General features: G+C 46.5%; 1 protein-coding gene across 2 annotated transcripts in view; it reads right to left on the reverse strand.

Annotated features, from left to right (window-relative positions):
* Nucleotides 1-14,169, reverse strand: part of PSD2 (pleckstrin and Sec7 domain containing 2) — a 33,172-nt gene that overhangs the window by 12,752 nt on the left and 6,251 nt on the right. Inside the window, exons 4-6 of one of the 2 annotated variants that reach the window (XM_004420104.3) lie at nucleotides 12,923-13,003; nucleotides 8,859-8,971; nucleotides 8,071-8,129 (exon numbers count right to left, since the gene is read on the reverse strand). In XM_004420104.3, the coding sequence (XP_004420161.2) occupies nucleotides 8,071-8,129; nucleotides 8,859-8,971; nucleotides 12,923-13,003 (253 nt within the window). Of the gene's footprint in view, nucleotides 1-8,070; nucleotides 8,130-8,858; nucleotides 8,972-10,848; nucleotides 10,911-12,922; nucleotides 13,004-14,169 lie in introns of those variants that run through there. The other variant, XM_087429704.1, reaches the window with a different exon arrangement.

Here is a 14,169-nt window from a genome sequence, read left to right on the forward strand (position 1 = left end):
GCATGAGGGCAATGTTGATAATATTGTCTGAGTTCCACACACGCTGAATGTTCCCCAGCCATCAGTCAGGAGCGCAAAATCAAAAAATAACCAGGCAAGATTTCCAATCCTAGTAACAAAGACTATCTTGTTGCAGATGAACTCTCCCGGCAGAAACAATTGCTGGTCAAAATATTAGTAAAACATCTGTGTGAAGGCATTGGAGAAATATAAAAGCAGTGAGGACTTCACGGGTAAAGATCCTGCAAAGGAGGGAAGCATGGAGAGGTGAGCCCAACAAGGAGCAGCTTTCCTCCTTGAAGCATTTGCCAATTCACAGGTCGTGGCCAAAAAGCTGAGCAACTGAGTGGTCTTATGGACTGGAGAACAAAAATCGGGGTTCAGGGCCCACCAAGGACAAGGGGCCCTGGGAAACACCCCAGTCACACTTCAACAAAGAAGTTGAAATGAAGAAAGGAAATACTAAAGGGAACTCTTCAGAAAGAAGGAAAATCCTCCCAGATGGAAGCATGGAGAAGCAGAAAGGAATGAAGAGCAACAAAAAGGGCCCTAAATCTAAATGAATATTGATTGTGTAAAGCAATAATAAAGTTTTCTGAGAAATAAAATAGGGAGAGAGATATAATAGTTAAAAACATGATAACAGTAGTACATAAGTTGAGAGGGCAATAAATGGAGTCAAAGTGTTTTAAGGTCATTTCATTGCCCAGGAAGTGGTAAAAGTACTTTGATAAGTCAAGGATGCATATTGCAAACCACAAAAAGAATCCGAAAAGAACGCACAACTAACAAGCTAATGAAATTCCAAAAGATAATTAAAGAATCCAAAAGTAGGCAAGAAAGGAGGAAACGGGCCAGCCCCAGTGGCCTAGTGGTTAAGGTCGGTGTGCTCCACTTCAGCAGGATCGGTTCCCAGGAGTGGACCCACACCACTCCTCTGTCCGTGGCCATGCTATGGTGGTGGCTCACATACAAAATAAACAGGAAGATTGGCAGTGGATGTCAGCTCAAGGGGAATCTTCCTCAGCAGGAAAAAAAAAAAGGAGGAAAAAAAGGGCAATAGAACAGACAAGTCAAAGAGAAAAAAATAGTAACTTGGTATGTCTAAACTCAAATATATTAGTAATTCATTAAATGGTCAAATTAACAGGCAAAGATTATCAGACTTGATTTTTTTCTTAAAGTATATGATACAAGAGATAAATCTTAAATATAAGGGAATGGAAATCTTGCAAGCAAAAGGATGAAAAAAGATATAAATGCAAACACTGACAAAAGAACTCCAGTATAACCACACTAATATCTGACAAAATAGACCTGAAGGCTAGAGCACTACTAGAGATAAAGCAAGACACTTAATAATGATAAAAGGGTCAATCTATCAGAATATATAAGCATTCTAAATTTGTATGCACCTAATAAAAAAATAAAAGACAAAAACTGATAGAAGGAGAAAGGAGAAAGATAGATTCACAACTTGGTTGGATATTTTAAACTGCTGTCTCAGTAACAGGAAGAACAAGAATACTAAACAATTAACTAGTTAACAACAATTAATTAATTAATGCCAACAAGTTAGATAACGTAGAGGAAATGGACAAATTCCTAGAAACACACAAACTACCAAAACTGGCTAAAGAAGAAATAGGAAATCTAAGTAGACTTATAACAAATAAAGAGATTGAATCAGTAATCAAAACGCTTACAACAAAGCAAAGCCCAGGACCTGATGCCTTCACTAGTGAAATTTACCAAACATTTAAAGAAAAATTAACACCAATACTTCCCAAACTTTTCCAAAAAATTGAAGCAGAGGGAACACTTCCTAACTCATTCTATAAGGCCAGCATTTCCCTGATACCAAAACTTGACAAAGACATCACAAGAAAAGAAAACTACAGAACAATATCCCTTATGAATGTAAATGCAAAAATCCTCAACAAAATACTAGAAAACAGAATCCAGCAGCATATTAAAAGGGTTATATACCATGATCAAGTGGAATATATCCCAGGAATGCAAGAGTGGCTCAACATACAAAAATCTATTAATGCAATACACCACATAAATAGAATGAAGGGGGGGAACTCACATGATCATCTCAATTGCAGAAAAAGCATCTAACAAAATCCAACACCTTTTCATGATAAAAACACTCAACAAACTAGGAATAGAAGAGAACTTCCTCAACATGATAAAGGGCTTTTATGAAAAAACCCACAGCTATCCTCCCACTCAACGGTGAAAGACAGAAAGCTTTCCCCCTAAGATTAGGAACAAGGCAAAGACACCCACTTTCCAATTTCTATTCAACATTGTACTGGAAGTTCTAGCCACATCATTTAGGCAAGAAAAATAAATAAAAGGCATCCAAATTAGAAAGGAAGAAGTAAAACTATATTCACAGATGACATGATCTTATATATAGAAAATCCTAAAGAATCTACAAAACAACTATTAGAGCTAATAAATTCAGCAAAGTTGAAGGATACAAGATAAACACACAAAAATCAATTGTATTTCTATAGGTTAGTAATGAACAATCATAAAATGAAATTAAGAAAACAATTCCATTTACAATAGCATCAAAAAGATTAAAATACTTAGGAATAAATTTAACCAAAGAAGGGAGAGATTTGTACACTGAAAACTATAAAGGATTGCTGAAAGAAATTAAAGACTTAAATAAATAGAAAGATAGCCCTTATTCATGGATTGGAAGACTTAATATAGTTAAGATGGTAATACTCCCCAAATTGACTTACAGATTCAACGCAATCTCTATCAAAATCCCAAAGGCCTTTTTTTGCAGAAATGTAAAAGCTTATCCTCAAATTCATATGGAATTGCAAGGGATCCCAATAGCCAAAACAATCTTGGAAAAGAAGAACAAAGTTGGAAGACTCACACTTCCTGATTTCAAAACTTACTCCAAAACTACAGGAATCAAAACACTGGGGCAATGGCATAACAATAGACATGTAGATCAATAGAATAGAATTAAGAGTCCAAAAATAAACCCATACATCTATGGTCAATTGATTTTTGACAAGTGTGTCAAGAACATCTAATGGAGAAAAAAATAGTCTCTTCAATAAATGTGCTGGGACATTTGGCTATCCACAAGCAAAAGAATGAAGCTGGATGCTTATCTCACACTATATATAAAAATTAAAGCAAAATGGATCAAAGATCTAAACATAAGAGCTAAAACTATAAAACTCTTACAAGAAAACACAGGCGTACATCTTCATGACCTTGGATTTGGCAATGGTTTCTTAGATGACAACAAAAGCACAAGCAACAAAAGAAAAAATAGATAAATTGGACTTCATCAAAATTTAAAACTTTTGTGCATCAAAAGACACTATCAAGAGAGTGAAAAGACAACCCACAGAATGGGGAAAAAACTGCAAACCACACATCTGATAAGAGTCTAGTATCCAGAAAATATAAAATAGAACTCTTACAACTCAACAACAAAAAGACAAAAAATGCAATTCAAAATGGGCAAAAAACTTGAATAGACATTTCTCCAAAGAAGACGTAAATGGTCAACAAGCACATGAAAAGATACTCAACATCACTAATCATTAGGGAAATCCAAATCAAAACCACAATGAGATATCACTTCACATCCATTAGGATGACTACTATCAAAAAACAGAAAATAACAAGAGTTGGTGAGGATGTGGAGAAATTAGAACCCTGTGCATTGCTAATGGGAATGTAAAATAGTGCAGTCTCTATGGAAAGCAGTATTGCTGTTCTTCAAAAAGTTAAAAATAAGATTACCATATGGTCCAGCAATATCACTTCTAAGGATATACACAAAAGAATTGAAAACAGAGTGTTGAAAAAATATTTGCACACCCATGTTCATAGCAGCATTATTTACAATAGCTAAAAGGTAGAAGCAATCCAATCAGCAGATGAACATATAAACAAAATGTGGTATTTACATACAATGGAATGTTACTCAGCCCTAAAAAGGAAGGAAATTCTGACACATGCTACAACATTGATTAACCTTAAAGATATGCTAAGTGACATAAGCTAATCACGAAAGCACAAATTCTGTATGATTCCACTTATAAGAGGTATCTAGAGTAGTCAAATTCACAGAGACAGAAAATAGAATGGTGGTTGCCAGGAGCTGGGGGTGGAGGGTAAATGCAGAGTTGTTTAATGGGTATAGTGTTTCAGTTTAGGAAAATGAAAAATTTTCCCAACGATTGGTTGCACAACAATGTGAATAGATTTAACATTACTAAATTATACACTTAAAAATGCTTAAGATGGTAAATTTTATGTTATGTGTATTTTACCACAATTTTTTAAAATAAATTTTTAAAAATCAAAAAACTGGGGAAAAACCCAGTGTACAAATCTTTCACTTCTTTGGTTGCCTTTGGGCAAGGATTTGAATAGATATTTCCCCAGAGAAGATATACAGATGGCCAACAAGCACACGAAAAGATGTTCAACATCATTAGTCATTAAGGAAATGCAAATCAAAACCAAAACCTACCCACTAGGAAGGCTATAATTAAAAAAAAAAAAGGAAAATAAGTGTTGGTGAGGATATGGAGAAATTGGAACCCTCATACACTGCTAGTGGGAATTTAAAATGGTTCAGCCAGGGGCCAGCCCAGTGGCGTAGCGGTTAAGTTCGCATACTCCGCTTCAGTGGGATTCACCTGGGGTTTGCCGGTTCAGATTCTGGGCACGGAACTATATACTCTTCATTAAGCCATGCTGAGGCAGCGTCCCACATAGAGCAAATAGAACTATATAACTATGATATACAACTATCTACTGGGGCTTTAGGGAGAAAAAAGGGGGAAAAAAAAGAGGAAGAACGGCAACAGAGGTTAGCTCAGGGCCAATTTTCCTCAAAAAATTAAATTAAATTAAATTAAATTAAATTACATTAAAATAAAATGGTTCAGCCACTATGGAAAACAGTTTCACAGTTTCTCAAAAAGTTAAATATAGAATTACCATATGACCCAGCTAGCATACTCCCTAGGAAGGAAAACAGGTGTTCAAACAAAAACCTGTACACAAATGTTCCTAGCAGCACCATTCACAATAACCAAACAGTGGAAACAACTCAAATATCCATCAACAGATGAATGGATAAACAAACTGTGGTACATCCAGGCAATGGAATATTATTCAGCCATAAAAAGGAATGAAATACTGATACATGCTACAACATAGATGAACCTTCAAAACTTTATACTAAATGAAAGATGCCAGACACAAAAGACTACATACTGTATGATTCCATTTACATGAAATATCCAGAATAGGCAAATCCATAGAGACAGAAAGACAGATAGGAAATCCATAGTGGCTGCCAGGGGCTGGAGGGAGGATAGAATAAGGAGTGACTGCTAATAGGTACAGGGTTCCCTTTTGGGGTGATGAAAAAGTTCTGACCTAGAGAGGGATGACAGTTGTACATCATGTGAATGTACTTAATTCCATTGAATTGCACACTTTAAAATGGTAAATTTTATGTGATGTGTATTTTACCATATTAAAAAAAATCACGAAGGAAAAAAAAATCACGAAGGATATACAAGATTTTCACAACACAATTAAAAGACTTGACCTTATTGACATATAGAACATTACAACCAAGAACTGCAGAATACACTTTCTTTTCAAGACTACATGAAACATCTACTAAAGTTGATCTCTCTCTGGACAGAAACGCAAGACTCAACAAATTGCAAAGAAGTGAAATCATACCAGGTAGGTTATTTGATTTAAAATATAACAACAACCACGCAAAAAGACATGTACCCAGAAAAGAAAAAAAAAAAAGACATGAATCAGATCATTCCAAAGCTGAAGGGAGGTGGATGACTGGGGGCCTCCAAGTTCCCAGCTTCCCCGCACACACACTTGGATCAACAGGGCCTCCCAGCCTGCCCTTGAGAGGCAGACCTGTTCTCAGCAGCCTCTGTGTGCCAGCAGAAACGAATTCTGGCTGGCCTGGCCACAGACCCATCCCAAGGCCTGGGGTGTTTGAGGAGCGAGCGGCAGAGTGACGGCGAGGGAAGGGCAAAAGCACACAGCGGGCGACGCTGCTTCCATTGGGTCTTTTGAAGAGCTCACAGGACCTGCAACAACCAGGCCCTGGGTGAAGTGCTCTACAAGTGCTGTCCCCTGAAGCCTCACAGGGACTTTACACTGGGAGAAACTGAGGCTTAGTGAGGTGGGTAACTCGCCCCAGGATACACCAGCTGTCATGTGGAGAAATACAGAGGACTTCCACCCAGAGCCCTTGCTCCTGAGCATCAAGCCATACTGCCTCCAGAGAGAAAGACAGGATCCTCAATGTCTCTTGGCCGCAAATATGAACAATCCTGCCCCACCCACTTCTAATCTATGAGGGGGGGCTGATGTTTCTCTTCAGCTGTGGACACTAATGTGGGGCCATGGGCAGCTAAGGCCCACCAAGCTCGGGGGTATTCTCCACCTGAGGGTTCACTGAATAGTGGCAGCTGCCCTCACTGGCAGTTCTTAGCCATGGGGAGAGGCAGCCAGGGCTTGGCACAGCAGTGACGGGGTCTTGAGATTGCCCTCAGGCCCAGCCAAGGGTGGGGACGGGGAGAGGAGAGGTGTGTTTAATGCTCCTCTCAAGGTACCCCAGCAACACCTGCTCTCCATAAACAGAGGGAGCCGTCTTGAGGGAACGTTAGCCGGTTAATGGGCGTTAGCTCTGATGACGTTCCCATGGAATACACATGTCTTCTCTCCTATCAACACTCAGGCCACTGGCCCAGGTGGACACAACTGAAGCTGTCCCACAACCACTCTTCCTGCCAAGGTCACTGAGGCTCTCACCCTCCCCAGGCCAGGGGTCCCAGTGTGCCCACGCCCACTCAGGCCGCCATCAGACTGTGGCCTTCTCATTCTTGACTCTGCAGGAATCTGCAGGCTGGGCCTTTGGGCTCTCCATCATTTAAATTTTAATATTAATAATGAATACTATTGTTATTCTTACGTAATAATATTATTCATAATAAAATCCTTTCTAGGTGCCCAACCCCGACACTTGGTCTTATGTATACTACCCTCTCAGTCCTCCCCAGGACGCTGTGGGGGAAATCATTACTCCCACCTCACAGATGCAGAACCTGAGACCTGAGAGGGCCAGTGTCTTGCCCAGGGTCACAGATCTACCACACAGAGACAAGCCTGAAGTCGGGTCCATCCCTGCTCTCTCTTCCATCCTGTATGCCCTGGACTTTCCTGGTTAACTCCAGAACCAGACAGGCTGGCCTGTTGTCCCCATGAGTCACTGAAATATCCCCAACCCAACAGGGGGCTCTGACCACCCCTGGGTAAGCAGTGATGGGGCAGTGATTGGTGGAGCCAGATGGGGTGATGAGGGACACAGAAGGGGAACATGAAGATGGGGGTGTCTAGGCTCACCGGACATGCACACCAGCAGCTACACTTACCACCTGAGGGAGGGCAAGAGAGCCCAAAGAGGGGGTCCCCGGAGCAGACAGAGGAAAGAAGAAGGAGTTATTGAGTCATAAGCAGCACTGAGACAACCCAGGGCCTGGACTAGACACAGCCTCACAGCCCAGGGCATCCACCTGTCACTTCTCTGTTTGCCTGGTTGGGGGCGGGGGTGACGAGAATGCCTCTTGAGGGAACCTACCATTTGACTGGTAGAGGAAGCCTGGAGCGTGGCACTCCAACAGGGCTACATTCAGGCTTGTGGGACAAGGGGTGGGAAGAGCATGTGATCTTTTAGCGACATCTGGCATGGATGCCATCTTATTCAACACATCCTAAAATTCCATGTGCTTCAGCTGTTCTCACTGCCCTGCTTGGGTGGGGACCCAGGCAGATCTCAGGTGGATAAACTAGGGAAGGGCCAAGTCTAGACGCCAAGTTGCCCAACTCCCAGGCCTGCTAAAAGAAACATGGCCACTGAGCAAGAGGCCTCAGGCAGGGGGCTGGAGAAAGGGCCAGCCTTTGAACAACTCGGGGAGGGTCAGTGAGAGGACACTCTCCCTCCCTGCCTCCCCAACTCACGTGTCCGTGCAGGTCCGTGTTGAGCAGCATCAGGGCACAGGTGAGGGTGTGGATCCCGTCTAAATCAGAGATGGTGGCACCTTCAGTGTGAGGACCCACTCACTCCCAGCCGCAGCCACCCACCTGACAGAGCCAGCTCGGAGGCTCTGGAGACAGGAAGAGGCCAGCCACCTGCTAAATGCACCTCAGGGCCCAGGGCCTGTGATACTCCCTGCCCTGTGCCCACTGCAGCACTGGAGTAACCTGCCTGCCCCCGGCCAGAGCCAACTCCTCCCTCAGAGGAGACCTGACCACCCTGGGTCTGCTCTAGCCCAGACTCCTTCTTCCTGTAGTCAAACTCACCTTGACCTCAGACCCAAGAATACTCTGGATCCTGGGCCATGTCCCTGCGATGGCCTGTGTCTCCTCCAATAACCAGCCTCATCCCCCAGTTCCTGGGACTCAGGTCCATTCACAGGGCAAGTCCTGGCCCTAAGAGAGCCCCGACCCAGACCTCCACACCAGGACTCCCACCACACTGAGAATCAGCACTGTGACAGGTGACCAAGGAGAATGAAGACTCAAAGGACTGAACCTAGGATGGAGGAATCTCAGGCACAGGGAACAACAATGGGCAAGACATTTGAGGGGGGAATCTCTTGCCCAGCAGACAAACCCCATTCCACGTGCCATAGTTCATGCATCCAATGTTTATTGAGCAGGACATTGGGGCAGGTGGTCCAGGGGCAGGAGGAAGCCAGGTCCTGGCTGGGAGGGAGGGTCAGGCAGAGTAGGGCAGGTGGCCATACCTTCCGAGGTGCTGTCATCGGGGTTGCACTGGCAGTACCGGCGGGAGAAGTGCGTAAGTACACGCTCGCGCTCCTGCGTCTCCCCCATCAGTGGGAAGGCCTTCAGGAAGGTTCTGGAGGGCAATTCAAGGATGCTGAGGGCCTCCCAGAGCCCCTGAGTCAGTCTGGGTCCTCACCCAGGGTAGGAGCCACCCCCTACACACACACACACAAACCTGCCCAAGGGGGCCAATGCTCCAGTGCCCCAGCATCTGGGCCCAGCGAGGCACTCCGACCCCCAGGATGGCTCTGGAGTGTGGAGGCCAGGGGGCCTGGCAGACCTTAGAGAGTCATCCTTCATCGGCCTCCAGGGCCCTTTTGGAAGTAGGCAGGGGACAGATTGTGAAGAACAAAGACAGACGAGCACCTCTATGCCAGCATCAGCTCTTCATCAGGGTAAATGCCCACTCCTCGCTCCCTCCTCTGTGCCTGGGCCCAGATCGTCATGCCTGACCCTCAGACTGCTCTTCCTCAGTCAGTCATTCCCACTCCTCACTTGATGTGCCACCAGCTCAGCCCCAGGCCCAACCCCGGCCTCCCTCACTCTTTCTTCACCCCAAGTCTGAGCTGTCCCCAAGTCCTGATGGTTTGTTCTTCACCCCCAATCTCAATCCCTCCTCCTCTGCCCTCATCATATGTCCAGAAAATCTGCAACAGCCTCCTAACAGGTGCACCCCACGCCCTGCCCCAACATATCCTCCTGCAGACACTGAGTGCTCTTTGTAAACACACATGCAGTCAAGACTTGCCCCTGCTTAAAATCCGTCACTGGCTCCCCAGAGCCCTCAGAATAATGTCCCATCTCCTCACATCCTGGCCTTGCTGACTACCCCACCTCCCACCTGTCCCTCCAACCTCACACCCACCTGCTGCCTCCCCTCACTGACTTCACACCCTGGACAGGACGCAACTTTCACTGCTCGGCGCCTCTGAGCAGGCTGGGCCCCGCCTGGAAGGCTCTTCCCTCCTCCTCTGGAAAGTTCTGAATCCCTCTCAAGGCCCAATTCAAAGGTCGCTGCCTCTCAGGGCCCCTGGCAGCTGATTCCAAAACCAGAGGGGCTGGGAGAGGGGGCTGGGGTCCCTCACCTGGGGCCTGAGCACACCCCTTCTTGAGAAGGGAAATTGCAAGCTGAGCCAGTTTGGGCCTCCCTCTGTCCTGGGTTCATGAGACCAGTTTGTTCCTAATTTTGCTGTGGTTCACTGGTTTCTGTAACCCGCCTTTGCTTTATCCTCTCTCATGCTGCTCCTAAGGTACCTGGGGCCTGTGAGCCACATCTTGGCCAGCCCTTACCCTCTGAGGCTTCCCAAGGCATCCAAAACTGCAGACCACCCTCTAATTCTAATAACCCCAAACAATCAAGTGCTATACAAAACCCTCTGTCTGCCATCTAGTGTCCCTCCTCTCCATCTCTCCTGCTCCCTGTTCTCTTCCCCTCCTCTGGCCCCTAGCTCTGGCCACCCCCCTTCTCCTCACACTCCATTAGGACTTTCTAAAACCCATTCCCCATCCCTGCCTCAGCCTGTCCTACCTATGAGCCATCCATCCCAGCTCCTACTCCCCAGCCCAAACACCCCTTCCATGGGGGTCTTCACCAAGCCCCAACCCAGCATAGCCGTCACCAAACCCTCAGGCTGCTCCCAGGGTCAGCCTCGCCACTGTCCACTCTCTCCCCTGCATCTTGGCTCCACCAGCTCCTCTACTGTATCCTCTGTGCAACCTCTCCCACCCATCTTTCCTCTAGCCCCACTGCCCAACCTCAGGCCTTGTCCTCTCCCACCCGACCCTCTTCGGAAGCCTGCACACCTCCGGATCCAAGGCCACCAGTGCGCTGCTGCCAGCACTGCCTCCCCAAACACTGCTTTACACCCAGCACCTTCCTTGGTGCCTGTGCAGTCAAGCCTCAATCTATTGGGCTGGCATACAAGGTCCTCTGATCATGAGCTGACCCACCGAACATCTTCCCCAACCGATCTTCCTCACTCCAATGCAAACTTCAGACTCAGCTCAGGATAGAGCAGCCTGCAGCAGACCAACACTTCCACTGAGAACAATGAGAAAATCCAGACAGGATACACCTCCCTTAAGCTATCAGAAAACTGCTGACGCAACAAAGACCAAAAGGGCCAAGATTCAGAAGAGGAGAGAGCTGAGGAGAGGTGGGCTGATCTGCAGCTGCTTTTTCCCAGGGCCATTGCTGATTATGGGCACAGGCAGGAGGCAGAACATGTGACGGCTTCACGTTGCTGAAGTGACAAACCCAGAGACTTGAGGGGCTGTAAACACACCACTTTCCCTTTGAGGATATTCACTAAATCTGAAGATGTAAGGGGCAGAAAGCTAAAAAGCTTAGCAGAAAGCCTCTGAGAAGTAGAGGGATTTGGCTTTTTTTTGACAGTCTTGCTGTACTGAGGAGATAAAACTAGGATTCAGGACCCACCAAAGGGAAAGGGCCCAGTGAACCACCAGCCTCCCAGTGGGAAGTCCTGTAGGGACCCACCGTGTGATGGGGGGGCCCTGAGCCTCCCCAAACTTCAGAGCAGCCTCTCCTCAGCTCAGCCCTGGTTGGATTAGGACCGCACACCCTTGCCCCCTAACTGCCTAGCAGAGGACAGGGGAAATTCTCTCAGAGGGAACATGCAATAATCTAGAGCCGCTGTAATTCTATACAAAATGTACAACATCTAATCAAAAAATTACTAAGGATGCAGAAAGACTGATATATAATGAAAACCAAGAGGAAAAAAAGAGACAATAGAAATAGATATAGATGGTTCAGATGAGGCAGATATTGGAACGAGCAGACAAGGACCTTCGAGTAACTATGACTAATACGTTCAAAAAAAGAGAGGGAAAGATGGAGAAAATAAGTGAAAAGATGAAGAATTCCCCCAGAAAATTAGAATCTCTAAAAAAATTTTCTAATAAAATGAAAATTCTAGAACTGAAAAATATAATAGAAAGTAAAAACTCACTAAATGGGTTTAACGGCACATTAGACACAACAAAAGGGTAAGTGAACTGGAAGCAGGTCAACAGAAAATCTCCCAACTGCAGCAGAGAAAAAAGAATGGGAAATATATTTTTTAAAAGTGTGAGACAGGGGCCCGCCCCGTGGCGTAGCAGTTAAGTGCCCGTGCTCCACTGCTGGTGGCCCAGGTTCGGATCCTGGGCACGCACCGATGCACCACTTGTCAGGCCATGCTGTGGTGGCGTCCCATATAAAGTGGAGGAAGATGGGCACAGATGTTAGCTGAGGGCCAGTCTTCCTCAGCAAAAAGAGGAGGATTGGCATGGATGTTAGCTCAGGGCTGATCTTCCTCACAAAAAAAATAAAAATAAAAGTGTTAAGACACACATGGGACATGGCAAGAAGATGTCACATACATGGACCACCCACCCCTTAGCTCAGAGACTGCCGTCCCTCCCCACTAGGGCTCTGGTGTCTCCCTGCTGGCCCTGCCACCAGCGTCTTCTAGACATTGGGCTGCATCCTCCCATTCCACGCCCTCCACTCCCTGGGGCTTGCACCTGGCCTTCCTGAGGGCCACTCCCTGGATCCAGACACCAAGAGGACCTGAGACCAAATCCCGCTTTTACCGTCTCCTCCCTCAATGGCTGTGAGGAAATTGCCTTACCTCTCTGGTCCACAGTTTCTTCATTTGTAAATGGGAAAGATAACACCTACTTTACAGGGCTGTTGGGAGGATGAAGTCAGCAGGGTGTGTAAAGACCTATAGTGTCTGCAGACAGGAAGTGCTCAACACAGGCAAGCCCTTTGGCCCTTTCCTCTCCTAAAGGGTCATGACTGCATTCCACCTTCATAGCCTCAGCACCAACCACACAGCTGGCACTCACTGAGTTGCTGGACTGCTGCTGCTTTGATGACCCCTTCCCCACAGGCTCCCCAGCGGGATCAAGAGACTTGCTCAAGGTTGCACAGCAAGTTTATGATAGAGGAGGCATAAGAATGCAGATGTGCCACCTGTACCACCTGTGGGCACTGTCCCGCCCCAGCTCCACTGACCTTAGCGCTCGGTCCAGAGTCAGGCCTGAGAAGTCGAAGAAGTTGAGGTACTCCCCGGCCACCAGTCTGCTGAACTCATTGCTGCCAGGAGAGCATGGGGTGTCCATTAGAATCAGGGCACAGCAAACAATGGGGGGTACGTGGGCAGTGGGGCCCCCGGTACCCTAACCCACCTATCCAGATCTGCCCACCCCTAAGCTGCCTCCCCCTGCTGGCCAGTCAGGCTCTGACAGTTCAACCTTGGGCTGGAGGGTCAGGAAGACTTCCTAGAGGAAGTGATGTCTTAGCCAACACCTACAGGAAAGTAAGAGCCAGCCAGGTGAAGGGAGTGGGAGGTGGGATGATACACAGTGACACCAGTATAGGAAACTGCACTACATGTCCAAGAAGCTATCAGCAGGGCCACACTGCCAGAGCCAGAGAGCAAGAACGGGGGCAGGAAGAAATAAGGCAGGGAACAGGGCCTGAGGGCCCAGGGAAGGAAGGGAACTTGATTTGGAAGGGTTTGAAGCAGGGAGAGGGATGAGTGAGATGATCAGATCTGTACTGGAATACTCTACCTGCTGAGTGGAGACCCACTAGGGGCTGCAGTAGCTGTCCAGGAGAGAGATGAAAGGGGTGGGGAGGAGAGATATTTCAGAATCCACAGGACATGGAGATGGAATGCGTATGGGGCATGACAAAGAAGGTGGCGCCTGGGGGAGATGTCCGGAGCTCAGGACAACAGGTGGGGCTGGATGCACCCACATGAGAGTCGTGAGCCCACAGCTGGTTAATAACAACTCGGTGGGAAGGGGGATGAGCCACGTGAGAGGAGGGTGCACACAGGAGAGCAGACCCAGCACGGAGAGCTGAGGAAGGCCTCTCTTGCGAGTGGATTGAGGAGAGAGGGCCAGTGAAGGAGACTGAGGAACAGCAGCCAGAGAGGCAGGAGTGTGGTGTCCTGGGGGCCAAGGAAGAGAGTGTTTCAAGACTGGAGTGGTGAATTCTTGCCGAAAAAGAGAACAAATTTCCACCTGAGACTAATCAAGCCCTGAGCTCTCCCTCCCATTTATAGGAGGCCTGGGAAATAGAGGAACGTGTGAAATAACACCATGTGGAAACCCAATCCAAAACGTGGAAAATTCTTCCAGACAAATGGCTCTGTTTCTTCAACAAATACATGGCATCAAAAAAAGGAGGGGGACTGTCGGACTGTTGTCGATTAAAAGAGACTTAAGAGACACACTGGCCAAACATAATGTGTG

This window comes from Ceratotherium simum, chromosome 4, assembly GCF_057802395.1.
Source record: "Ceratotherium simum simum isolate JZ-2026a chromosome 4, ASM5780239v1, whole genome shotgun sequence".
NCBI lineage: Eukaryota > Metazoa > Chordata > Mammalia > Perissodactyla > Rhinocerotidae > Ceratotherium > Ceratotherium simum.